Source organism: Asparagus officinalis, chromosome 8, assembly GCF_001876935.1.
Source record: "Asparagus officinalis chromosome 8, Aspof.V1, whole genome shotgun sequence".
Taxonomy (NCBI): Eukaryota; Viridiplantae; Streptophyta; class Magnoliopsida; order Asparagales; family Asparagaceae; genus Asparagus; species Asparagus officinalis.
In genome coordinates, this window is record NC_033801.1 from 120,988,737 (window position 1) to 121,013,482 (window position 24,746).

The 24,746-nt window shown below is 41.2% G+C and overlaps 2 protein-coding genes across 2 annotated transcripts; one reads left to right on the plus strand and one right to left on the minus strand.

Moving 5' to 3' along the window:
* Nucleotides 7-13,766, plus strand: LOC109821816. The gene is given in 4 exon segments (XM_020387972.1): nucleotides 7-1,161; nucleotides 11,762-12,594; nucleotides 12,596-13,025; nucleotides 13,027-13,766. Coding segments are annotated over 4 exon segments (2,802 nt in total). The 5' UTR covers nucleotides 7-96; the 3' UTR covers nucleotides 13,501-13,766.
* On the minus strand, nucleotides 22,265-24,275 carry LOC109822408 (protein SRC2-like). Its single transcript, XM_020388605.1, has 2 exons — nucleotides 23,747-24,275; nucleotides 22,265-23,111 (listed from the first exon to the last, which is right to left on the minus strand). The coding sequence occupies exons 1-2, from the start codon at nucleotides 24,122-24,124 to the stop codon at nucleotides 22,449-22,451; spliced, it is 1,041 nt and encodes a 346-aa protein (XP_020244194.1). The 5' UTR covers nucleotides 24,125-24,275; the 3' UTR covers nucleotides 22,265-22,448.

The following is a 24,746-nucleotide window of genomic DNA, read 5'->3' on the forward strand; positions in this document are numbered from 1 at the left end:
ACGATTTCCCCCGCCATCTCTAAAAATCCCCCCCCCTTCTTCCCCAATTTCTAGATCTTCAATCTCTCTTTTACAGTCCCCATCATGATCTCGGTCATGAACGAATTCGAGATCGATCGAAACCCTAACTCAGCTCCCGACCTCTCCTTCTTGGGCATGGAATCGCCCAAAGACGAGGCAGAAATGGATCCGATCGAGCCTGAGATCCCTCCATCCCTCGATCTCGAGGGATCTAGGGTTAGGGTTTCTGATCCAAACGAAGAAGCCCCTTTCGAGATGAATGGGCTAGTGATCGGCGACATGGTCTGGGGCAAGGTGAAGTCTCATCCGTGGTGGCCTGGCCACCTGTACAACGAGGCCTTTGCCTCGCCTTCGGTTCGGAGTGCGAAGAGGGATGGTTTGGTTTTAGTTGCTTTCTTTGGCGACAACAGCTATGGGTGGTTCAATCCGGCCGAGTTGATCCCCTACGAGCCGAACTTCTTGGAGAAATCGAAGCAAACGCTGTTGAGGAGCTTCGTCAATGCCGTGGAGGAGTCGATCGATGAAGCGGGCAGAAGGGCTGCTCTCTGTCTTTCTTGCAGGTGCGAGAACCCTTACAATTTCAGGCCAACGAGAGTTCCGAACTACTTCAAAGTCGATGTTGTTGGGTACGAGCGAAATGCGGTTTACTCGAGGAGGCAGATCGATAAGGAAAGGAGTTCCTTTGTGCCGAAGGATGCGGTTGGTTTCTTACGCGAGCTGGCTTTGATGCCGAGAGGAGACAAGGTTAAGGACGTGGAGTGGCATCGGAAGTTGGCCGTGTGGCTCGCGGTGAGGAGGCATAGGTTTGAGGAATTCGACGAGACCTACGCGCAAGCGTTTGGGCAGCAGCCGGTGCGGCCAGTGAGGAACGAGATGGGGGTGCTGGAGCAATCTGAGAGTTTTGCTCCTCGAGGTATAAATGCTTTAACGCCAGTGTTAGAGGTTTATAATTTGTATTATAACAGCTCTGATTGCATGATTTTTGTGACTGGTTTATGTTTATGCCATCATTTGACATGCCTAGGTAGCTGTGCTCAATTATTAGTGTATTTGTTGCCTGTGAATTATGCAATGTTTGCGGGAGGGCTTTCTCAAACAATCTTGCAATGGTATAGGTATGAAAAATTATCTTTTCTTGTTTGAGGAGAGCTTTTTGCCGGTGTAGAGTCACGGATAACCTTGGTGCGTACCTTCGAGTATCATTGGTCTAGGAATTGAGCTATTTCTGTACCTCATAAGTAATATTAGACTGGCTCAAAGGGAAGATTATGCCAAAAGCATCCTTAGTTTTCGTTTTAACCTCCGGTTGAACTACCCGAATCCGCATGCTAGTATTTTCCACTGCTAATTTCATCTATATGTTCAACATTCTTAATTTTGTTATAGTTCACATCATTCAGCGCCTTTGCATTTTCCCCCCCTCTCTTTGTTTTGATCTCTCTCATTTTATGTTTCTATCAAGTTGATAAATGAATTGTAATCCACCACATATTCGTATCTGGTAGATTAATTTCTAGCATGTATTCATCTTCTGATGTACAGAATGATTCATGTACTTGTCGGTTCATGAGTGAACCCCCCCCTGGAGGCAAGGAATGTTTGCAGGACGCAAAGTACATAAATTACCCTACCGAGGCATTAAATATTATAAAATTATTGTTGCAAACTTGCTTGTTATTTGAAGTAAACTAACCATTTTTAATTTGCATCCTGCAAAGCAGAGATTATTGTTTTGCTCAACCCCTTCTAACATGGCTAATCATCTTTATCTTGATTCTTGAAAGATTCTTAAGTGCGAGAAAACAGAAACTAATGAAGCGGACATATCTGCACCCATTATACTTCTCCTGTAAACTAGAGGATTTTGATTATTTTATCATTATTAAGGTTCATGCTCATCTTTATTCCAAATTGGTTGGTTCCATTGGCATTATCTACTTTTTAATTTTTATCACATGATTTCTCAAAAGCGTACAAAAGGAAACAGAATTTGCTATTTTGCTGGCTGTCTGCATGTAGATTTTTAAACCCTTGACCTTTTGTCAGTACCGCATGGTTTTTCATGCAAAAATTTTCATTACAAATGTCTACATTGTAAGAATTAAGCAACTGCAAAATAACGGATTTCATGGTTTTTGTTTAAAAAATACGCACAACTTCAGCAGATAAGTTGAAGTCATGACCTGATATGACCATAAGCATCTTTAGTTCCCATATCATATGAAATATTTCAAGATAATGCCAGATTCCATCGTTTAATGATATGAGCGGACATAGTCTATTCTAAGATTGTTAGGCCAGTCTCGGGTTTTAGATGCTAGAGGAACTTCCAGTGGGTAAAAACATCAGGGGTAGGCGTTTGCTTGGTAGGTTTTGATGTGGAAAGGGAAGTAGAATGCGTAACATGGTATTTGTTTCGATAAAATGCGGATCTAGCCGCCTGAATAAATATATAAAGTATTGTGCTAGAAATTTCCATGCCTAGGTTGTAGGTTTGTGCAAAGGCTTGATGTAATGGCGTTCAAGTTTTTGTACTCTCTCCAGATGTTCTTCAGTTTTCAGGAGACAATTTACACGAGACACTGCTAATTTGTCCTATACATGACATATGTTTATCTACTGTTTTTTTTAACATTGTATATTGCATGAAGAATTCATAAGAAACATACACGTATCTCCATCTGTCTCTTTTTTGTATGCTTTTGGAGATACTATTCCAGTGAGATTGGATGATGAGATACATGAGCTGGTACTTATTTTATTATTTAAACCGTGGTTCCTTGCTATTTAATGGTTTAAGAAAGAGGCGTGGGTAAAAAAATAAAAAATAAAATGGTTTAAGAAAGAGGTGTGTAAAAATAATAATAATAATAATAATAATAATAATAATAATAACTGCTAGCTCAATGTAATTATGAAGTTCCCAATAAAACCCTATCCCTAATCCACGTAAGAAAATTCTTCCCTAAACCGTTCCTGTACTTTTAATTTTGGTCAATACCAATTTGAATTTGTGGTAATTTGCAATGTAAATAAAGGTTAAACAAAAAGGGGTGGTTTAAAGGGTTTCTGTTTAGATCTACCCTCTCTATCTTTTGGTCCTTGTCTGTTGGTGACGAATGAGTGTTTTTTTCTTCTAATAATGCCCCCCCCAGAAGATGTCTAATTTGAAACAAGCCCCTCAATAGATAAAACTATAAAATTGAGTCATTTATAAATTAAGGGTGGGCAAAACGGTGTTGAGCTATGCTACTATTAGTAACATCCAGCATGTGGATATTCAAACTTAGAATTTTATATCTCAAAAGTGAAAATCCAAATTATAAGATAAGTTAGCTGGAGAAATTAAAATTTCGAAGGATCCTGATCCATTTGCTATCATGTACGAAGGTGCAAAAAATTAATTAGCTTGAAGAAAATTCTGAAATGTTAATTTTGATAGCACATGTTATGTAGGTAGTGTATATTGGAATCTTTTAAAATTTTATTTCTGGGTGGTTGATATATAATACATTCCTTTCAACAATTTGGATTTTCAATTTAAGAATATCAAGTTTAAAGTAATTTGGCAAAGGAGTAAACCTTATAAATTTTGACCACATCGAACCAAACCGTCACTCGATTTGGAATCAAAGCATACTTCTGTTCGTTTCAGTCTAATCAGTTTATGTTTGGGTGCTCTTAGGAAGAAAATGAGTTATTTTGGTTCAAAAAATGATGTTAATCAAAGAATTAATGGAAGACACAAGATAAAAGATTGACAAAACAATGATGCAAATAACTTGAAATAATAAAATTGAAGGAAAAGAAAGGATGGAAAATTGTAGATATATAAGAAAGAAACAAAATGTGGTAGGGAATTAAGAGAACAATCAGTGTGGTCAGTTGTGGTCAAATTAGAATTCTGAACTTGAGCATATTTGTTGAAATTTGATTGATTAAGTCAATTTAATTGGTTGAGATCGATCAGTATTCACCCTTATTTTAAATCCTTTATATGACACCAAATATGCCCCTAAAGCTAAAATAACCTAAGATGGAAATTAGTGTAGATACATAAGCTTACCTCCAAATCAAATAGATGGGCTATTGGGTTGAATTTGTAAAAACACATGCTTACCTTCTCTTTCTACATAGGGTTGTATCAAACATTCCATATCAATATATATAGTATAAATATATATATATATATATATATATCTATATATATATATAATATATATATTATATATATATATATGAAAATTGTATCGCCTGGTACAAGCCACAAAAAGTTGTGGGCTTGGTAGTGAGAGTGACATATCCTCTCTACTCATTCAAGATGGTTGCATATTCACATGTATTTCTCCACTTCATCGAATGTGGGTCCCTCATTTGAATGAATACGAGGGGATTGTGACATTCACTAAAAAACACAAATTTTTGTGTTTGGCTACGCAAGCATACCCATATTTCTCTCTCTTTCTCGCTCTCTCTCGTCTCTCAGGTCTCTCTCTCCTCTGCTCTATATATATATTATATATATATATATATATATATATATATATATATATTATATATATATATATTATATATATATATATTATATATATATATATATAATATATATATATATATATTAGTGTATGATACATAAGCTTACCTCCAAATCAAATAAATGGGCTATTGGTAATATATATATTATATATGATAATATATTAGTGTAGATACATAAGCTTACCTCCAATCAATAGATGGCTATTGGTGATACTATATTATGTAGATACATAAGCTTAACCTCCAAATCAAATAGATGGCTATTCGGTATATAATATTAGTGTAGATACTAAGCTTATCTCCAAACAAATAGATTGGCTATATATATAAACCTCTAAAAAGAAAGAAAAAAAACTGAAAACACCTGCCCATCCCCCCCCCCCCCCCAACTGCAAGATCCAATCTGCAGGTCTGATACCAGCACCTTAAACCTGAATCGTCGCAACCTATGTAGAAGACATGTGATGAAAGGTTTCGATAATCATTATTTACCTTTAGGTTATTTTAGCTTTAGGGGCATATTTGGTGCCATATAAATGATTTAAAATAAGGGTGAATGTTGATCGATCTGAACCAATCAAATTGACTTAATTAATCAAATTTCAACGGATATGCTCGAGTTTAGAATTTTAATTTGATCTCAAATGACCACGTTGATTGTTCTTTTAATTCCCTACCACATTTTGTTTCTTTCTTATATCTACAATTTTTCATCCTTTGTTTTCCTTTAATTCTATTATTTCAACTTATTTGCATCATTCTTTTGTCAATCTTTTATCTTGTGTCTTCCATTGATTCTTTGATTAACATCATTTTTCGAACCAAAATAGCCCATTTTCTTCCTAAGAGCACCCAAACCTAAAGTGATTAGACCGAAACGAACAGAAGTCTGCTTTGATTCCAAATCTAGTGACGATTTGGTTCGATGTGGTCAAAATTTATCAAGGTTTACTCTTTTGCCAAATTACTTTAAACTTTATATTCTTAAATTGAAAATCCAAATAGTTGAAAGTAATGTATTATATATCAACCATCCAGAAATAAAAGTTTAAAAGATTCTAATATACACTACCTACATAACATATGCTATCAAAATTAACATTTCAAAATTTTCTTCAGTTGATTAATTTTTTGCACCTTCATACATGATATGAAATGGATCAGGATCCTTCGAAATTTTAATTTCTCCAGCTAACTTATCTTATAATTTGGATTTTCACTTTTGAAATACAAAATTCTAAGTTTGAATATCCACATGCTGGATGCTACTAATAGTAGTATAGCTCAACACTGTTTTGCTCACCCTAAATTTATAAATGCTTTAATTTATAGTTTTATATATTTGATTTGGAGGTAAGAATTGGGAAATGTTTGCTGAGTTGACTGAAACGAAGATAGAAAGTGTAGATCAAGGTTATCAATAGCGGATAGCGATTTAAAGAGATCCTAAACATGAAATAGACATGTAACTATCACGTAATACCGAAGATGACTGGAGGAGTCAAAAAGTCGTCGTCTTCGAGCAGAAGAGCTTAGCGGTGACAGGACTGCCCTAAGAGGAGCTCACGGTGAAGGAGGTGAGAGGAAGTATCAAAGTAGGTGTCAGAGGCTATGAAAGAGGAGCTCACGGTGAAGGAGGTGAGAGGAAGTATCAAAGTAGGTGTCAGAGGCTATGAGAGGTGGCGAGAGTATGCTGAAAATCACAGGAGATGGTGGAATGCAATGGTCAAGGGTTGAGTTTAATTTTTAAAAAATAAGCCTTAAACCGCTTTTAAATAGCAGTCAAAAAGTAAATTTTGAATGCAATCACTCACTATTTAACGTTATGATACACTATTGGCCGTTTTTGCGAACAGATATATTCCGCAAGCGTAGCGGGCGATAGCGTCGCGAGAAGGGACCGCTAACACTATTAGCGCTGCTATTGCGGGGCTATTTACCGCTATTTATAACAGTGGTGTAGATACATATGCTATTGGGGGTATTCTATACCTAGTACTTAGCAGACGGTTGGTTTAGTCGGTTTTACAAAATTAGACAAATCGTACCTGTTTGTCGTAAAATGGATCTAAAAATTTATATTAATTGAATTGTTTGTTACAAATTGAAATCGACTTTACACAGAAGTGAAGAGAATGAATCTAATCTTTCCTTGTTTAACGTGAGTTCTTGGTAGCGATAGGATGCCTACCTCGATGCTCGTGTCGAGTTTGCTTCCATTTGACGATTTGAACGAGATTGCGAATCAAACTTCAGCGTGTAGTAGAAGTTCGGTAGAAGAGTTTGATCACCCGAGCTTGAATATCAAGGCCAAATGCAAAGAATCTGATTCTCAAAAAGTTCAAGAGCCAAAAAATCCCAAGCTCTCCAAAAGCCCAGATCCCAAAAGCCAAGCTCTCCTTCTCTGTAGCCGAATATGGCTATTTATTGAGAAGGATGGTTGTAACCAACCCCTTAGATCGTAGGAAGTGGGCGTAACCACCTCCACAATTCAAGTAAGTGGTTTTTTAACCGCTCAGGCGAGCTCGTAGGCGAGCTTGCAGGCGAACTTGCAGGCGAGCTAGGCGAACATACAAGGTTGACAGGTGAACCTCTTAAGCGTTCAGGCGAGCTTAAACCCTATTGGCGAGCTTGGATCATGCGGACGAACCTCCTGCGGGCGAGCTTGACTCGTGCGGGCGAGCAAAGCATTCAGGCGATGTTGGAGTATAGGGGTGAACCTTGTAGGCGAAGCTATCATGCGAGCTGCAGTCAATTCAGGCGAGCTTCAAGCATTCAAGCGAGCTTGGCTCATGCAGGCGAGGTTGGAGTATGCGGGCGGACCTCGTAGGCGAAGTTATCAGGCAAGCTTTAATCAATTCAGGCGAGCTCGGCTCGTGCAGGCGAGCTCCGTAAGTTAGGCGTTCATGCGAAGCTCGATGTTTAGGCGAACTTGGCCTTGTACGTAGAGTCAAGTATTCAGGCGAACTTGGCTTTGCTTATTTGATTCAGGCGAAGTCACACTATCAGCCGGACTTGCCTTGAATGTTCAGGCGAACAAGTAGACTTGGCTTGGTTCAGGCAAACCCTAATCTTGCAAGCGAAGTTCAGGCGTCGAGGAACATAACTTGCCGCAAAGAACGAGTCATAACTTTCAAACCGTAAGTCGGAATTAGACGAATTATATATGAAAACCGACTATCTCGACGAGACGAGGCCGACCAAAATGACCGAAGTTCGGTTTGCAGCTGTCCGTTTCGCCAAATTCCCTCCGGTTTGAGAGATATCAGTGTTTTTGTTAGTTTTTTACTATTTTTGGTAATGTTCTTGCAGGCGAACTTCTGAATTTCTCTGTTAGGGATAAAGTCAAATTTTATTTGCCTACAGTACTGAACCATTCTATGCTTGAAACCGAACAAATCGATTGTAATTAGCGTGGTTGGTTCGGTTTGGAATATTTGATTTGGACTTTTAGTAGTTTAGTTGAGAAAAGTCTATTTTGGCCCAAAAGAAAGATGCATATGAAAAAAACCAGTGAAAGAAATATGTGGATTAATAGATCGATAAAGACCAATAAAAATAAAATTGAAATGATAAATAATTTAAAGAAAAAAGAGAAATTTGTGGATTACCAAAAAGAAATAATATACTTTAGACAATTGAGAGCTATTAGTTCATTTTGTTTGGGTTGAAATTTTCTGAAACCGAACCGAACTGGCAAAATTTAGTTGGTTCGGTTGGTTTAATTAGTCTAAACAGACTAATTTGAGAAGATGGAGGCCAAGGCCTTTTTGGGGTAGAGGAGTGAGCAGTAGGGATGGGAGGATTAGTTCGGAAGAGGGATCGTCCAACATGGGTTAACAGAGGATGATAAAAAAACCAGTGAAAGAAATATGTGGATTAATAGATCGATAAAGACCAATAAAAATAAAATTGAAATGATAAATAATTTAAAGAAAAAAGAGAAATTTGTGGATTACCAAAAAGAAATAATATACTTTAGACAATTGAGAGCTATTAGTTCATTTTGTTTGGGTTAAAATTTTCTGAAACCGAACCGAACTGGCAAAATTTAGTTGGTTCGGTTGGTTTAATTAGTCTAAACGGACTAATTTGAGAAGATGGAGGCCAAGGCCTTTTTGGGGTAGAGGAGTGAGCAGTAGGGATGAGAGGATTAGTTCGGAAGAGGGATCGTCCAACATGAGTTAACAGAGGATGTTGAAATAGTTTGTTGGATGTAAATGAGGAAAATGTTTGATGAGTTGACTGATATGAAGATAGAAAGTGTAGATACGTATGCTATTGGGTGTATCCTATACCTAGGACTAAGAAGATGGCCAGTTTAGTCGGTTTTACAAATTTTGACAAACCATACCGGATTATGTTTGAAACCGAACCAAACTGATTGATGTGGTCGGTTCGCTTTGGTTCGGTCTATTTGACTTGAATTTGTAGTGGTTTAGTTAAGAAAAGTCTATTTTGGCCCAAACGAAAGATACATATAAAAACAAATCAGTGAAAGACATGCAGATTAATAGATTGATAAAAGGAACAATAAAAATAAAATTAAAATCATAAACAATTTAATGAGAAGAGAAATTTGTGGATTACCGACAAAAAATAATATATGCTTTAGGCAATTGAGAGTGCGATCAGTTTATTTTGTTTGGGGTGAAATTTTCTGAAATGGAACCGAACTGATAAAATTCAGTTGGTTCGGTGGTTTTAATCTGTTTAAACTGATTAATATTCACCCCTACCTATACTTGAAAGAGTGGGAAGGGTAGGGGAGAGACCAAGGGCAGGATGATTGAGGAGCTTGCAATAGTTTTTCGGAGAGGAGAATACAAAAGATTACGTCGAAATGAGGACAACATTATGTTGAAATGGAGACAAAGATAGAGGGGGCATCGAGCATAAAAGGAAGAGGGAAGAGGATTAGTTTTATTGGACAATAATTTTAAAAAGAGTTTACAATGTTTGGGAGAGAGGATAACACTAAGAATTGGGAAATGTTAGCTGAGTTGACTGAAAGGAAGATGGTGTAGATACATACCCCTATTGGGTGTGTCCTATACCTAGTACTTAGTAGAGGCTTGGTTCAGCCGGTGTTACAAAATTTGACAAATCGTACCGAACCATTCTATGTTTGAAACCGAACCAAAGCGATTGAAATTAGCTTGGTTGGTATTGGGTGTATGATGTGTATCCTATACCTAGTACTTAGTAGAGGCTTGGTTCAGCCGGATTTACAAAATTTGACAAATCGTACCGAACCATTCTATGTTTGAAACCGAACCAAAGCGATTGAAATTAGCTTGGTCGGTTCGGTTCGATCTATTTGATTTGGAGGTAAGAATTGGGAAATGTTTGTTGAGTTGGCTGAAATGAAGATAGAAAGTGTAGATACATATGCTATTGGGTGTATCCTATACCCAGTACTTAGCAGACGGTTGGTTCAGTCCGTTTTACAAAATTTGGCAAATCGTACCGAACCATTCTATGTTTGAAACCGAACAAACTGATTGAAATTAGTGTGGTCGGTTCGGTTCAGTTCAGTATATTTGATTTGGACTTTTAGTAGTTTAGTTGAGAAAAATCTATTTTGACCCAAAAGAAAGATGCATATTAAAAAAACCAGTGAAAGAAATATGTGGATTAATAGATTGATAAAGAACAATAAAAATAAAATTGAAATGATAAATAATTTAAAGAAAAAAATAGAAAGTTGTGGATTACCCAAAAGAAATAATATACTTTAGACATTTGAGAGCTATTAGTTCATTTTTTTTGGGTTAATTTTTTTTAAACCGAACCAAACTATCAAATTTTAGTTGGTTCGGTTGGTTTAATCAGTTTAAAAACCGATTAGTCTGAGAAGATTGAACCTATACCTTTTTGGGTAGAGAGGTGTGAGCAGTTCGGAACATGGATGATCCAAGATAGATTAACGGATGATGTTGAAATAGTTTGTTGGAGGTAAGAATAGGGACAACATTTGCTGAGTTGACTGAGATGAATATAGAAAGTGTAGATTTATATGCTATTGAGTGTATCCTATACCTAGCGCTTAGCAAACGGTTGTTTTAATCGGTTTTACAAATTTTGACAAACCATACCGAACCATTCTATGTTTAAAACCAAACCAAAGCAATTGAAATTAGTGTTGTCGGTTCGGTTCGGTCTATTTGATTTGGACTTTTAGTAGTTTAGTTGAGAAAAGTCTATTTTGGCCCAAAAGAAATATACATATAAAAAAAATCAATGAAGGAAATATGCGGATTAATAGATTGATAAAGAATGATAAAAATAGGATTGAAATTATAAACAATTTAATAAAAAAAAGAGAATCCTGTGGATAACTGAAAAGAAATAATATACTTTAGACAATTGAGAGCTATTAGTTTATTTTGTTTGGCTTGAATTTTTTTGAAACTGAACCGAACTGGCAAATTTTAGTTGGTTCGGCTGGTTTAATTAGTCTAAACGAATTAACTCTGCATCTTAATACTGGTTGCCTGATTCCTAAAATAATATTGGGAAAGTTAAAGCGTGGGGTTTAATTTGCGAGTTGAATTGCATGTCCTTACATATCGATCACCTTTTATTTTTGGGTACGAAAGCACTATGGTAGGTGTAGGAGTTAGTCTCTGGACCTATTTTAGATTTTATATAAACTAAGAAGAGCTTAATAATGTTACTAGTCATTTTATCCTCATTAAGTTCCTTTGCCTCAGTTGCATTATAAAAGCAAAAAATTGTTTGGTAAAAATAATACCAAACCCGCCCTAAATACGAGCGACTCAATCGAAACGCACCCGCTTCCGTCACGTAATTCAGGATCCTATCTGAAAACAGACCCGCTTCTTCGCCGCAAAAGAGCGAACAACGCAAGGCTCTCCACTTTAATCCTTTCTTCCTCTAAAAACTCGAAGATAGCGACAATACCTGACCCGGTCCCGGTTGCTGACCTGGACCCAAGACTCCAACCTCACGTGTTTAATTTCTGGTTCGGTCCTTCGTTAGTCTACACGCTTGATGTCTGGTTTTCATTCGCAACGCTAAGTTTGTATTCCGTTTATCTGCGCGCAGGTGCACCGCTGAGTGGCCCGCTGGTGGTGGCTGACGCCCTCGACAAGAGCAAGTCCGATTCCGCCTCGTCATCGAAACACAAAGATAAGAAGAAGAAGAAGAAGGAGGAGGAGGAGGAGGATGAATCCTTGAAGAAGAAGAAGAAGAGGAAGGAGGAGGACGAGTACGTTCTCAAGCGAAGAAGAGACGAGCGCTCTCTCTCATCCCTTCCCGACGCCTACTTCCCCGAGAACAAGCTGCAACGAAGCACTCCCTCCGATTATGTCCATCAGAAGAGAGAATCCGCGGTTACAGAATCGCGACCAGCGCCACCACCCATGCCGATGCCAGCATTGGAGACCAGTGCGGGCGAGAAACAGCATCCGCCGATGCTGTAATTAAGAACACGGTCAAGAAGATCAAGAAACGCCCTCCGGAGGACGCGAACGACCAAGAGGAGACGAACAAGTTGAAGAAGAAGAAAAAGAAGCAACATGGAGACGGTTTCAGGAGGGATTCTGCGCCGGTGTTCAACAATCCAACACCGGCAGAAGCTAATCCTGTTGCTTCTCCTCGTCCGCTGTCTCCGCCTGATGTGGACTTGGGTCCCTTGGATCATGTCGAGCTGCGCAATGTCGTGGCTGACCTCCGTTCACTTGCCCTCGATCCTTTCTATGGTGTTGAAAGCAAAGTCCCGGAGATTCTTCACCATGTCCTGGTCAGATTCCGATCACTTGCTTACTTGAAAAGCAGCGTTCTTCCTGCATCCGCTGAGGGTGATGCTCAAGGTAGTCGAGAGGCGACAGAGAAGAGAAAGCAGAGAGATGAGAGCTCATCATCATCTTCGAAGCCTGTCCAACTCCTGAAGAGGCCTGAAGACCCTACAAAAGCTGGTATAAAGCGCGCTCCGTCAGAACGACAGGAAGAGATGTCGGCCAAACGGATGAAGAAGGTGAGCAACCTGAAATCGCTTGCTAGCGAGAAGAAGAAGGCACCCGCAGCAATTTCTCAGAAAGCATCCAACAACAATGGAACAGCTTCATCAAGCACAGAGTCAGGCAGGAAGCCGGAGAGGCAAGAACGACCGCTACCGCCCCCCCCCCCCGCCGCTGCTGCCGCCTCCTCCTCTGAGGAGGGAGAGTCCTACGTTTCTGGCAATGAAATTCCCGCTGGGGTCGAAGTTGCCATCAGTGGCGAATCTCAAAGCTCGGTTCGCTCGGTTTGGACCTCTCGAAGTCGAGAATACCCGTGTGTTCTGGAAATCTCATTCATGCCGAGTTCAGTTCAAGTACAAGTCAGATGCCATCAGAGCTCTAAACTTAGTTAAGGGCGATGATGTCTTCGGACAGATTCAGGTGGAGTACAGTGTGAGGGAGGTCGAGGCTCCAGCTCCAGAGCCAGTGGTGCCACACCCCCCGCATACTGAAGAAGCCCGCCGACGAGGCTGGAAAGGAGAGACAGAGAGTGAAGTTCATGTTATCGGGCAATGATAATGGCGACGGTAAAAACACCAAGAAGGTAAGTGTTAGTTTCACTGACGTAGCACGGCCGCCACGCCCACCATCCCCGCCTCCTCAGTCTCGTCGAACCTCAGCGCAACCTTCGCCCCCGGCTCGAACCAACGAACCCTTTAAAACCGCAGCGCGACCTTCACTTCCTCCACCCCCAGCCCGATCCTATGAACCGTATCACCTCCCACCTCTGCCTCCCGTGCATCGCCCTGGGGAGAAGAGGGTTCCGCCTGTGCCCGTGCAGCTCAACGAGGCTCCTCCGAAGAAACAACATGAGGAGATGGATATCTCGCACCGCATGCTGAGCCTGCTGATCCGATGCAATGACATCGTTAGCAGGCTCAGGTCGTTGCCCGGATTCGTGCCCTATTGTCCTCTCTGAGGTCAGTGGCGGCGGATCGGATCGCTGGAGAAGTCGCCGGGTTTGCAGTGTGTTGTGTTCGTGAGAACTTGGATTTGAATCTTGTTATCTCCTCTGCTTGTTGTTCTTCGTTAATGCTTTCACCAAAAACTCAGATTTAGCTTTCCGCGTCGGACCCTTTTAAGCGCTCTAAATTGGGCTGTGTTTTTTAGGGGAATTTGGCCCAGTAATTAGGACAACTAAAACATGACGGGTTGAAGTTATAATGGATTATATGGTTTATTGAACTGTGTTTTGCCTATTAAAATTTGTGTTTTTATTCTTCTTGTTTGGTTAATTGCCTATAGAATTATTGCACTGTGGATGCGCCACTTGTTACCCCTTTCCTCTGATATCGATCGATCGATCGGGCTCTCCGAAGCCGACTAACGTCACTGTTGCCCTTCACGCCTCCTCTCCGGTGATGCGCTGTTTCGGGTAAGGTTCGAATGGTCTGTTTTGCAAAATCAACTTTTTTTTTGGTCTGTTGGCTAAAAAGAGGTTTGTTTTGCTAAATATTTAGCAAAACACTTTATTTTACTAAATATTTAGCAAAATAGATCTATTTTGCAAATTTCTTCCGGTCTTTGAGGTACGCTTGATATTTGCTCTTTTCTTGCAAATCCTCCGCCTACGTGATCGTGGCTGGGCTTAGGTTGTCGCAAATTGAGGGAGCTGGTTAATGTTTAGCATACTGTTCACGGGTTTTAGCTTTTCACGAGCTCATGTGCGGCACTTTGCAATCTTCTCGCTAATAACTAACTCATTAAGTTCAGCTTCTCTATCATGACTTGCACAAAAGCAATCTAATTAGCTAAATAAGAGAGCAAGGCAAAAGAGGGTTGTACAGAGCACTAATATTACATTTAAGAGAGCGTGCAAACTTTGGGAGGGATGGTTCGGCAGGAGAGGGTCATCCGTCCTCTCCTATTTATAAGCCTCCACCCTCCGTAACAAGAATTCTCTGAAAAACTTCGTACATCATCCAATCCATACATTCATACTTTCTTAGGACAAATTTTGAAAACAGACCCCTTTGCAAAAATATTCTCAAAAAAAGATCAGTTTTCACTTTATTTTCAAAAAACGACTTAGTTTCAACCTCAGGGCTGAAACTGGGTCGGTTTTTGGGGAAAAAGTTCTCAAACTTCACGGGAGTTGAACTCCCGTGAAGTTTTGTTATGTAAAAAACTTCACGGGAATTCAACTCCCGTGAAGTTTGAGAATTTTTTTCACAAAAAACGACCCAGTTTCAGCCTCAGGTCTGAAACTAGGTTGTTTTTTGCGAATATTTGAAAACGGGTTTTTTTGAAATATTTTTACAAAAGGGTCTGTTTTCAAGATTTGCCCTACTTTCTTAGTGTGTTCCATCACACCCTGCTATATTCTACTACGTTTTAGACGACTCTATACATTACAGAATATTCTAGAACCTTCTACGAATTCTAGGTTCTTTTAGAACACTACAAATTTACGTAGAAAATTATAAGATTATGTTTTTGTCATGCTTATTTGGCAAAATATTTATCTATAAGGCGGGATGTATAGGTATGGCAAAGTCGTGACTGCCCTAGATAATTTGTGCATGCTTCAAATAGGACGATCTATACCATTTGTCAGAATATCATTTACCATTTACGGAAGGGGCAGAGAGAGTCCATTTCAAAATTTTCTGTTTATGGTTCAAGCCATCATCATCCCCTGTTGGAATTAATAAATGATTAAGTTTCTTCCTTAATGCAAATATGACCTTTTGAGGGGTGTATTTGCATAATATTTATTTCTTTCATTGTCTTCTTCTTTATGTTTCGTTTCTCCTAATTAATACCTGATTCCTTCACTCTCTCCTCTTTCCTCCGAACGGAACTTCCCCGTATGGCGGCAACGTCGGCGTCCTCTCTGGCCTCATCAACGAGTGTAACTTCCTCCTCCTTGATGGCAGCGATTATCTCAGCGAGACAATCAAGATAGCTACAAAAGGGGATCTCGATGAAGGATGAAAACCATAAGGAAAGTGAGCAATCTTCTCTCTCTCTCTCTCTCTCTCTCTCTCTCTCTCTCTCTCATAATTCTCTACAATTTGATTTCTAGTTTTAATTTTTGGGCAAACATCCATTGAGCAAGAGACCAAAGTTCGTAGTAAAGTTTGGTGCCGGCTTTCTCGGGGGGTTCTTACCACTAGGCATGGTCGCATTGAATCGCCTCTGCGAAGGTGACGACTATTGGTTTAGGACAGTGATTGCACGATTACCCCTTTCTCAGGCCTACCTTTCCAACCCGTTTTTGAATACTTTCTGATTATTTGCAGTGATTTTCTAACATCCCCACTCTTATAAGGGAGCCTTTGATTACATTTGTATTCACCAATGACAGACATCTTGTTTACGTTCCTTCTCTCTATCACACATTTTCTCTTGTAAACTGTGAACGATTAGAGGGAAACACGTCTTCACGTGGGAAGAAGTTTGTTCACGTGGCCTCGGGCCCACCCGAAACAAAGATGGAGATGTGAAGCGGTTTTTTTTATATTCCCTGGACCCGACTTCCGCAGCGCAGCTTATAAATAGCAAAGTTTAATTGCTAGGTTTTGTGTGCCAGTCAGGAGGTTGATTTGTTTGCTTTTGTGGCTGCGGCAGGAAATTGCAGCAAGGCAAAGGAACTTGGTTTTTGTGTGGCTGCGGAACAGAAGCAAGAGCACGGAACAGAAGCAAGAGCACTGAGTTTTGTGGCGGCTGTAGGAGTGCAAAGATAGAGGAAAAGTTGGGTTTTTGCATCCTTTTGTAGAGAGATATTGTGAGGGATCTGAGAGTTTGTTTGAGGGTTTAGGTTGTGAGTGATTGTAAACCCTAGTTGTATTCTCTCCCTCTAATAGTAGATCCCCCCCCTCCTTACCCCGTGGATGTAGGCAATTTGCCGAACCACGTAAAAATTGGTTGTACTGCTATTTGTGTGATTAATTTGTAATAGCTTTTAGGATCCCTCGACAGGTCAGTCCTAGAACTGATGAGAGAAAGAGCCAATATCTCACTTTGTTGAGATATTCGCTTCAGATTCTTGATTCCTTGGTGAGACGGGAATTCTTATTGTGATCTGACTCTCTTGTTGTGCTGTCGAAATGCTGCCGAAATTTGCGCTGCGCGCAACAAGTGGTATCAGAGCCCAGATTTCAGATCTAGGGTGTTTTGGATTTGGTGGAGGAAGATTTTGTGTGAAGCTTGGTTCTTGGAGTTCTAGGCTTCGGTGGAGATAGCATTAGGAGTTGCCATTGGAGATTTCGCTTTTCTCGTATGGATAGGAGATCTATTTGGAATCCGATCTTGGATTCAGTTTGGTGGTTCCTAATTTTTTATCAAACTTGTTCTTTCTCTACAATTTAGAGTTAGTTTGCAATGGGAGAAGAAGGTAAAAGCAGCAAATCGATGGCGAGTACAACACAAGTTGGTTTTCAGAACACTAAGATTAGTGTGGTGAAATATGACGGCAAAATCAACTTTGGTTTATGGATGAGCGACGTACAGGATGCGCTCAATTTTTAGAATTTGGAAGAGACCATCATGGTCCATGAGAGACCATCTAAATATGATGAGGCGATATGGGAGAAGATGAATAGGAACGCATGTGGGGTGATCAGGTCCTGTTTGGAACAGAAACTGAAATATGATGTGATTGGGGTGATGTCTGTAATGAAGATGTGGGAAATTCTCAACAATAAGTATCTCACAAAGAGTGTTGAGAACAAGTTGCACTTGCTGCGAAAACTCTTCAGATTTTAGATGTCCAGAGGCACGCACCTCGCTAGCGGCTCATGTGAACAACTATACTAAGTTGTTGTCGGACTTGGAGAATGTTGATGAGAAGATATCGGATGAGTACAAGGCGATTATTTTATTGGGCTCCTTACCGGATGAGGAGTATGATACCTTCGTGCTCACTTTGTTGAATGGGAGATCTTCTATCAGCTATAGTGAAGTGACTAACGCTTTGACCAATTACAATTTGAGGAGGAATGACAAGGAGACTTCCCGTGCTAGCATTTCAGGCGAGACCTTGTCGACGAGAGGTAGAAGCTCATATCCGAAAGGTGGTAATAGAGGAAGGTCAAAATCAAGAAGCTGCCACCAATTAGTAAAGAACCAATGTGCATTCTGCAAGGAGCAGGGACATTGGAAGAGAGACTTCCCGAAGCTCAAGGAGAAAGAGAATGGCAAGAAAAAGGGCCCGAAGGCCAATGATGTGAATATTGCGAAAGGCGATGATTCCGATGATTCATGCTTTTCTCTACTGATTACTCCGGAGGTGAACCACGTGGATGCATCAGATTGGATACTTGATTCCGGCGCTACTTTTCATGTGACCCCTAGGCGAGACTGGTTTGCATCTTTTGAGAAAGTCGACGGGGGCGTTGTTGTCATGGGAAATGATCAATCCTGTGGCGTTTGTGGGATAGGTACTGTGCGGATTAGGATACACGATGGAGTAGTCCGTGAGTTGAAGGAGGTGAGATTTGTTCCTCAACTGAAGAAAAATCTTATCTCAGTTGGAGCTTTGGAGGCGAAGGGATTCAATGTGACTTTTGAAAACGCTGTAGCGAAGGTTACTAAGGGATCATTGGTGGTGATGAAGGGAGTCCGCAATCGGAATTTGTATTATCTGAAGGGAAGCACCGAGATTGGCCAGGTTGCTTTGGCTATTTCAGAAGCGGACATAAGCAGACTTTGGCACTAAAGATTGGGGCACACAGGTGAAAAGTCACTGCAGGCATTATGCAAGCATGGGCTATTGAAGAGAGCCAAGAGTGGGAAGATTGAGTTCTGTGAGCACTGTGTTCTTGGCAAGAAGACGAAGGTAAAGTTCGGGACTGCTATTCATCAGACGAGGGGCATCCTGGACTACGTGCACACAGACGTTTGAGGTCCTATCAAGACTGCATCACTTGGTGGTAGACATTGGTTCGTCACTTTTGTAGATGACTATTCTAGGCGTTGTTGGGTGTACATCATGACGAAGAAGAGTGAAGTCCTAGATTTGTTTGTGGAGTGGAAAAAGAGATTGGAACTGCAGACTGGGAGAAAGATCAAGACGTTGCGATCCGACAACGGCGACGAGTACACATCAGACCCCTTTCTACAGCTATGTCGAGACGAGGGCATAGAGAGGCACTTCACGGTTAGTCATACACCACAGCAGAATGGGGTGGCAGAGAGATTAAATCGGTCTTTACTAGAGAAGATCCGATGCTTATTGTCGCAGAGTGGTTTAAAAAAGATCTTTTGGGCTGAGGCACTTACATATGCGAGCCACCTCATTAATAGGCTGCCTTCATCTGTGATTGAGGGGAAAACCCCTATGGAGATGTGGTCGGGAAAGCCAGAAAATGATTATGACCAGCTCAAGGTATTTGGGTGCCCTGCAAATTATCATGTTAGAACTGATAAATTGGAGCATCGAGCTAGGAAGGCCATATTTGTAGGATTCAAGCGTGGTGTCAAGGGATACAAGCTTTGGGATCCAGTGGATAAGAAGATTGTGCTGAGTAGAGACGTCACATTCGATGAGACTTCCATCTTGAAGCTTCCCAGCTCTCATCAGGTAGAGAGCGACCCGACAGAGGAGATATCGTAGGTGGTGGAGATCGATGCAGCTCCACATTGTCCAGATGGTACAGTATCCATGCAGGTGCCGACTGAGATGACGCCAGGCGAGCACGACGGTGACACGGAGGATACGAGTATAAATGTGCAGGATCAGGAACCGGCGGCTCAGGTTCAGGATTCTATTACAGTTCGGAGACAGAGGAGAAACATACAGATGCCAGCACGGTATGCCGACACAGTTGCGTATGTACTTCCGGTAGAGAGTATCGATGAGTTGGTGCCTACTACATTCAGAGAGGCCGAGCAGAGTTCGGAGGCTGATTCGTGGCAGGTGGCTATGCAGGAGGAGATGGAATCTCTTCATAAGAACGATACATGGGAGCTTGTTGAGCTTCTAAAGGGGCGGAAGGCAATTGGTTGCAAGTGGGTATACACGAAGAATGAGGGCATTGAGGGCACTCCATTGAGGTTCAAAGCTAGGTTGGTTGCGAATGGCTATGCACAGGAGGAAGGTATTGACTATAATGAGGTTTTCTCTCCGGTGGTGAAGCACTCTTCGATTCGGATTCTGCTAGCTTTGGTGGCACAGTATGGTTTGAAGTTAGATCAGTTGGATGTGAAGACGGCATTTCTTCATAGTGATCTTGATGAAGAAATATATATGACTCAACCATTGGGATTCCGAGCTGCAAGGAAAGATAAGTTGGTTTGCAGATTGAAGAAATCGCTATACGGTTTGAAACAGTCTCCTCGACAGTGGTATAGGCGATTTGATGGTTATATGCTTGGTCATTCGTACACTCAGAGCCAGTTTGATCCTTGCATATATTTTCGCAAGTTGAAAGGAGGTGCGTACATTTATTTGTTGTTCTATGTCGACGATATGTTGGTTGCCTCTATTTCCAGATCGGCTATAGATGAATTGAAAGTTCAGCTATCAAATGAGTTTGAGATGAAAGACTTGGGTGAGGCGAAGCGCATTCTAGGGATGGAGATCGGCAGAGACAAGAAGAAGGGCAAGATTTGTTTGACACAGGTGGCTTATTTGAAGAAGGTTCTACAGCGATTCCATGTTAGCATGGATACGAAGCCAGTTGGTGTACCTTTGGGAGCCCATTTGAAGCTTTCAGCTGGTCTTTCACCGAAGTCAGTTGAAGATCGTGAGTTGATGTCGAAGACTCCATATGCGAGCGCGGTTGGGAGCTTGATGTACGCAATGGTATGTACGAGACCAGATTTGTCACAGGCGGTGAGCATGGTATCGAGATACATGCACGATCCAGGAGTGGGTCATTGGGACGCCGTGAAATGGATTTTGAGGTACATTCGAGGTACGCTCAATGTTGGTTTGGTTTATGAGCGGGACACTAAAGGTGGGCAGCTATGCATTGGCTATGTGGATTCGGATTATGCCGGGGATTTGGATAAGCGCCGGTCTACTACGGGGTATGTGTTTACTTTGACCCGTGCACCGGTGTGTTGGAGAAGCACCTTACAGTCGACGGTGGCTTTGTCTACGACGGAGGCAGAGTATATGGCAGTTACGGAGGCTGTGAAGGAGACTATTTGGCTTCGAGGACTTTTAGAGGAACTTGGTATATCGCAGAGGTCCATCACTATTCATTGTGATAGCATGAGTACTATCTATTTGGCGAAGAATCAGGTTTTTCATGCGAGAACGAAGCATATTGACGTTCGTTATCACTTCGTTCGGGATGTTCTTGAAGATGGTGATGTGGAGATTGTTAAAGTCCACACGAAGGATAATCCGGTAGATATGCTCACAAAGGTGGTTCCGAGCAATAAGTTTGATCATTGTCGAAACTTGTTGCACATTCGTGATTATTAAGGTCGTTGGCGGCCATTTGGGTGAACTACGTTCAGCTTGATTCCTTGGGCAAGAAAATATGTAGGCAGTCATGTTAGATTCAGCCGGTTTGGATTAGTTGATGGGGGTGAGATTGTTTGGACTCTCGTTCGGGTTCCCGACTTGTTGTCGAATGAGTGGGACATTTGGTTGCTTTGGAGTCGGCTCAGTTTTGGAAGAAACTTCACCGAGGTGGAGAATTGTGAACGATTAGAGGGAAACACGTCTTCACATGGGGAGAAGTTTGTTCGCGTGGCCTCGGGCCCACCCGAAACAAAGATGGAGATGTGAAGCAGTTTTTTTTATTCCCTGGACCCGACTTCCGCAACGCAGCTTATAAATAGCAAAGTTTAATTGCTAGGTTTTGTGTGCAAGTCAGGAGGTTGATTTGTTTTCTTTTGTGGCTGCGGCAGGAAATTGCAGCAAGGCAAAGGAACTTGGTTTTTGTGCGGCTGCGGAACAGAAGCAAGAGCACGGAACAGAAGCAAGAGCACTGAGTTTTGTGGCGGCTGTAGGAGTGCAAAGATAGAGGAAAAGTTGGGTTTTTGCATCCTTTTGTAGAGAGATATTGTGAGGGGTCTGAGAGTTTGTTTGAGGGTTTAGGTTGTGAGTGGTTGTAAACCCTAGTTGTATTCTCTCCCTCTAATAATAAATCTCCCCCCTCCTTGCCCCGTGGATGTAGGCAATTTGCCGAACCACGTAAAATTGGTTGTACTGCTATTTGTGTGATTTGTAATAGCTTTTAGGATCCCTCGACAGGTCAGTCCTAGAACTGATGAGAGGAAGAGCCAATATCTCACTTTGTTGAGATATTCACTTTAGATTCTTGTTTCCTTGGTGAGACGAGAATTCTTATTGCGATCTGACTCTCTTGTTGTGCTGCCGAAGATCTGCCGAAATTTTCGCTGCGCAACATAAACACCTTTCAACCAATATCTTAATATTCAACCATTATCTTCATAGTTATAGATACACTTTTAGAAAAGAAAATGCTCTCAAGAAGTTTTTGCCCTGAGCGTAGATGGACTCTTAAAAGTACAGTTGTAGCTGCAATCGAAAGCTTACTTTTTACTTTTGTTCCTCAGGAGGAAAATAAAGACATTCGTCCTACTTTTGTTCCTCAGGAAGGAGGGATAAGAATTCAAAGAATATTTTTCTTCGGTTGTGTTTATTTCTCCCATCACTTCCTTCCTCTATACAAAGCACATTTTCGTGTCCTCAGACCATCCAAACATTCAGAAAGCTAGAATGCAACTACGCCGAAAACAAACTTCCTCAATCAAGATGACACGCAAATTAAACCTCAAGAAATCAAAACACAAGAATGTACAAACATTAAAAAAGATTGAACATCATTATGTACAACCCAACAAGTTAGTTCTCTTTTTCCCTCCTCAAACTCATACAATAACTCGAACTTCAAACTCCCCAAAGTTTCAATACAAACATTGCTCAGTACTTATTCCCCATCAGAAATCAAACCCATCATCGAACCCACCATCATATCCACCATCATATCCACCATCATAACCAGAAGCATCTGAAACCATGTCACCAATAAGCATCCCACCAAGGGCCCCACCAAGAAGCCCTAGACCTAGACCGGCCCCACCACCGAGCTTGTTCTTCCTCCCCTGCTGAGGTTGCACAACTGGTGGCGAGCTCCGTACCGCGTACCGCTCTGTTGAGGCGGTGGGTACCCATACCCGTATCCGCTTTGAGGCGGTAGCCTCCAGGCGCGGGTACCCATACCCGGCTTGAGGGGGTGGCGGGTATACCATAACCGGGGTTGAGAATGGGGCGGATACGATACGAGTTGGGAGGTGGCGGTAGGCTGTGACGGGCTCGAGACCTTCGAGCTGGTGCGGGATAGGCAGTGACAGCTCTGAGATCTTTCGAGCTGGTGCAGGTCGCGGGTTTTTTTGATACGGGTGGCGGGTATGCGGGCCCGGTTGGCGGCGGGTAGCGGACCCGGATTGTGGCGGGTAGGCTGAGGCAAGTGGGTTGTGGGTAGGCGGGTATGGAAGAACCAGCATAGGCATTAGGGGGGCTGAGAGGCGATGGCGACAAGGGTCGCCGAATTTGTAGGAGAGGTTGAGGACGCCCTTGGCCTCTCCTGAGCTCCGGCGAACCACTGAGAGATTCAAAAGAATCAACAATTTTAGGAAATCCGTATGAGGAGCTAAAAAATTAAATTATCATGTAAAATTCCAAAGATCATGAAAATTTTAAAGAGGTTTTTTTTTTTTTTTTTTTTTTTGGGGGGGTGGGGGGGGGTGGGGGTGGTAATTCGAAATTTTTAAAGATTTTTTTCTTGATAATTAGATGTTTCTACCATAAGAAATTGCCATGTTATAAAAAAACCGATTAATAACAAGGAATAAATCTCTGAATCTATCCCAGCACAAAATAAAAAAAAATAAAAAAAATCTAAAGTTGACTTTTTTCTAAAGATAATCATCCATCCTAGGAGAAAGATCTTGAAAAATCCCCAAATTTTTGTAAAAAAAATATCAATCCTAGATCGCAATAACAAAAAAAAATATTAATTGCACATCTAATAACAGAGATCTAGCATAAATTCAAACATAAAATAATAATAAAAACCAAAGAAACTATAAAATTTTATCTAGCATAAATTCAAACAAAAAATATAAAAAAATCAAAGAAACTACAATATTAAGGATCACGGATCGTAAATTCTTTCTTAATCACATATTAAGACTCGACAAATCTAATATGAGAAAAAAACCCTAAAATCAAATACCTGATAGCTCACAAATTGAGCAGGCACCGCCTTCTTCTCATCACCGCCGCCAGAACTCGCCGCCGCCGTCTTCCATCCATCGAGAAGCTCACGAATCGGGATATGAACCTCTCCGATCTCTCGATCCCCCATCGCCCTCTCCGATTTGATCACAACGTGCAGCACAGTTCGATCCACATCAGACTCCATCACGCTGAACGTAAACTTCGCGTTCCACGCCGGATTCTTGCCGCCCTCCTTGTCGACTGTCGTCTTCTTCTTCGTTCTCGCGTCGCCGGCGATCATCGCCACCGCGTAGACCTCCATTTTAGAGAAGAGGTTTACGTTGGCGAGGTCTTTGGCGGAGATTAGGGTCAGCTCTAGGGTTCGGTAGGCCATGGGGTTGAATTTGAGAAATTGGGGCTAGGGTTTCGTGAGATCAGAGAAAAAAAGATCGGATTTTTGTACGAATTTGGGGTAAATTTGATTTGGGGTCGGGTTTTATATTGGGCCGTGGAGATTTTCAACGCGGTTAAGGAACGGGAGGAGGAAGGTTCGTGGAAATTACATTTTTAGCCTCAACTTCTGCTTGAGGCGGTTGGGGTTTGTTCGGGGATCGTTGAGATCATGAGGGTTAGAATCGGCACGTGGTCGTTACATCGCGTTGTAATCGACTAATCGGTCAGCAGGCTCGTTTTCTTCGGCGCGTAAAGATGTTACAACATTTTAATTTTAGCTTATAATTTTCTGTAAATGCATCTTAGGGAAATATGTTGCTAAGGAGGTATTTTAGATTTAATTTAAGGACACACATCTTTGATGTATAGATAGATTAGATTATTTCTGTGGGTGATTCTCTTTGTTCATCATGATCAAAATGTTTCAACATTTGTAAAATAAAAATCATTATGTGTAATCACATTTGTAACTTATAACAAATTACATGCGACTACAAGTTGTTACATACACGTTATGTTCAAAAAAATTAGGTATGTCACGCTCCTTTGGAATCTCACATCAA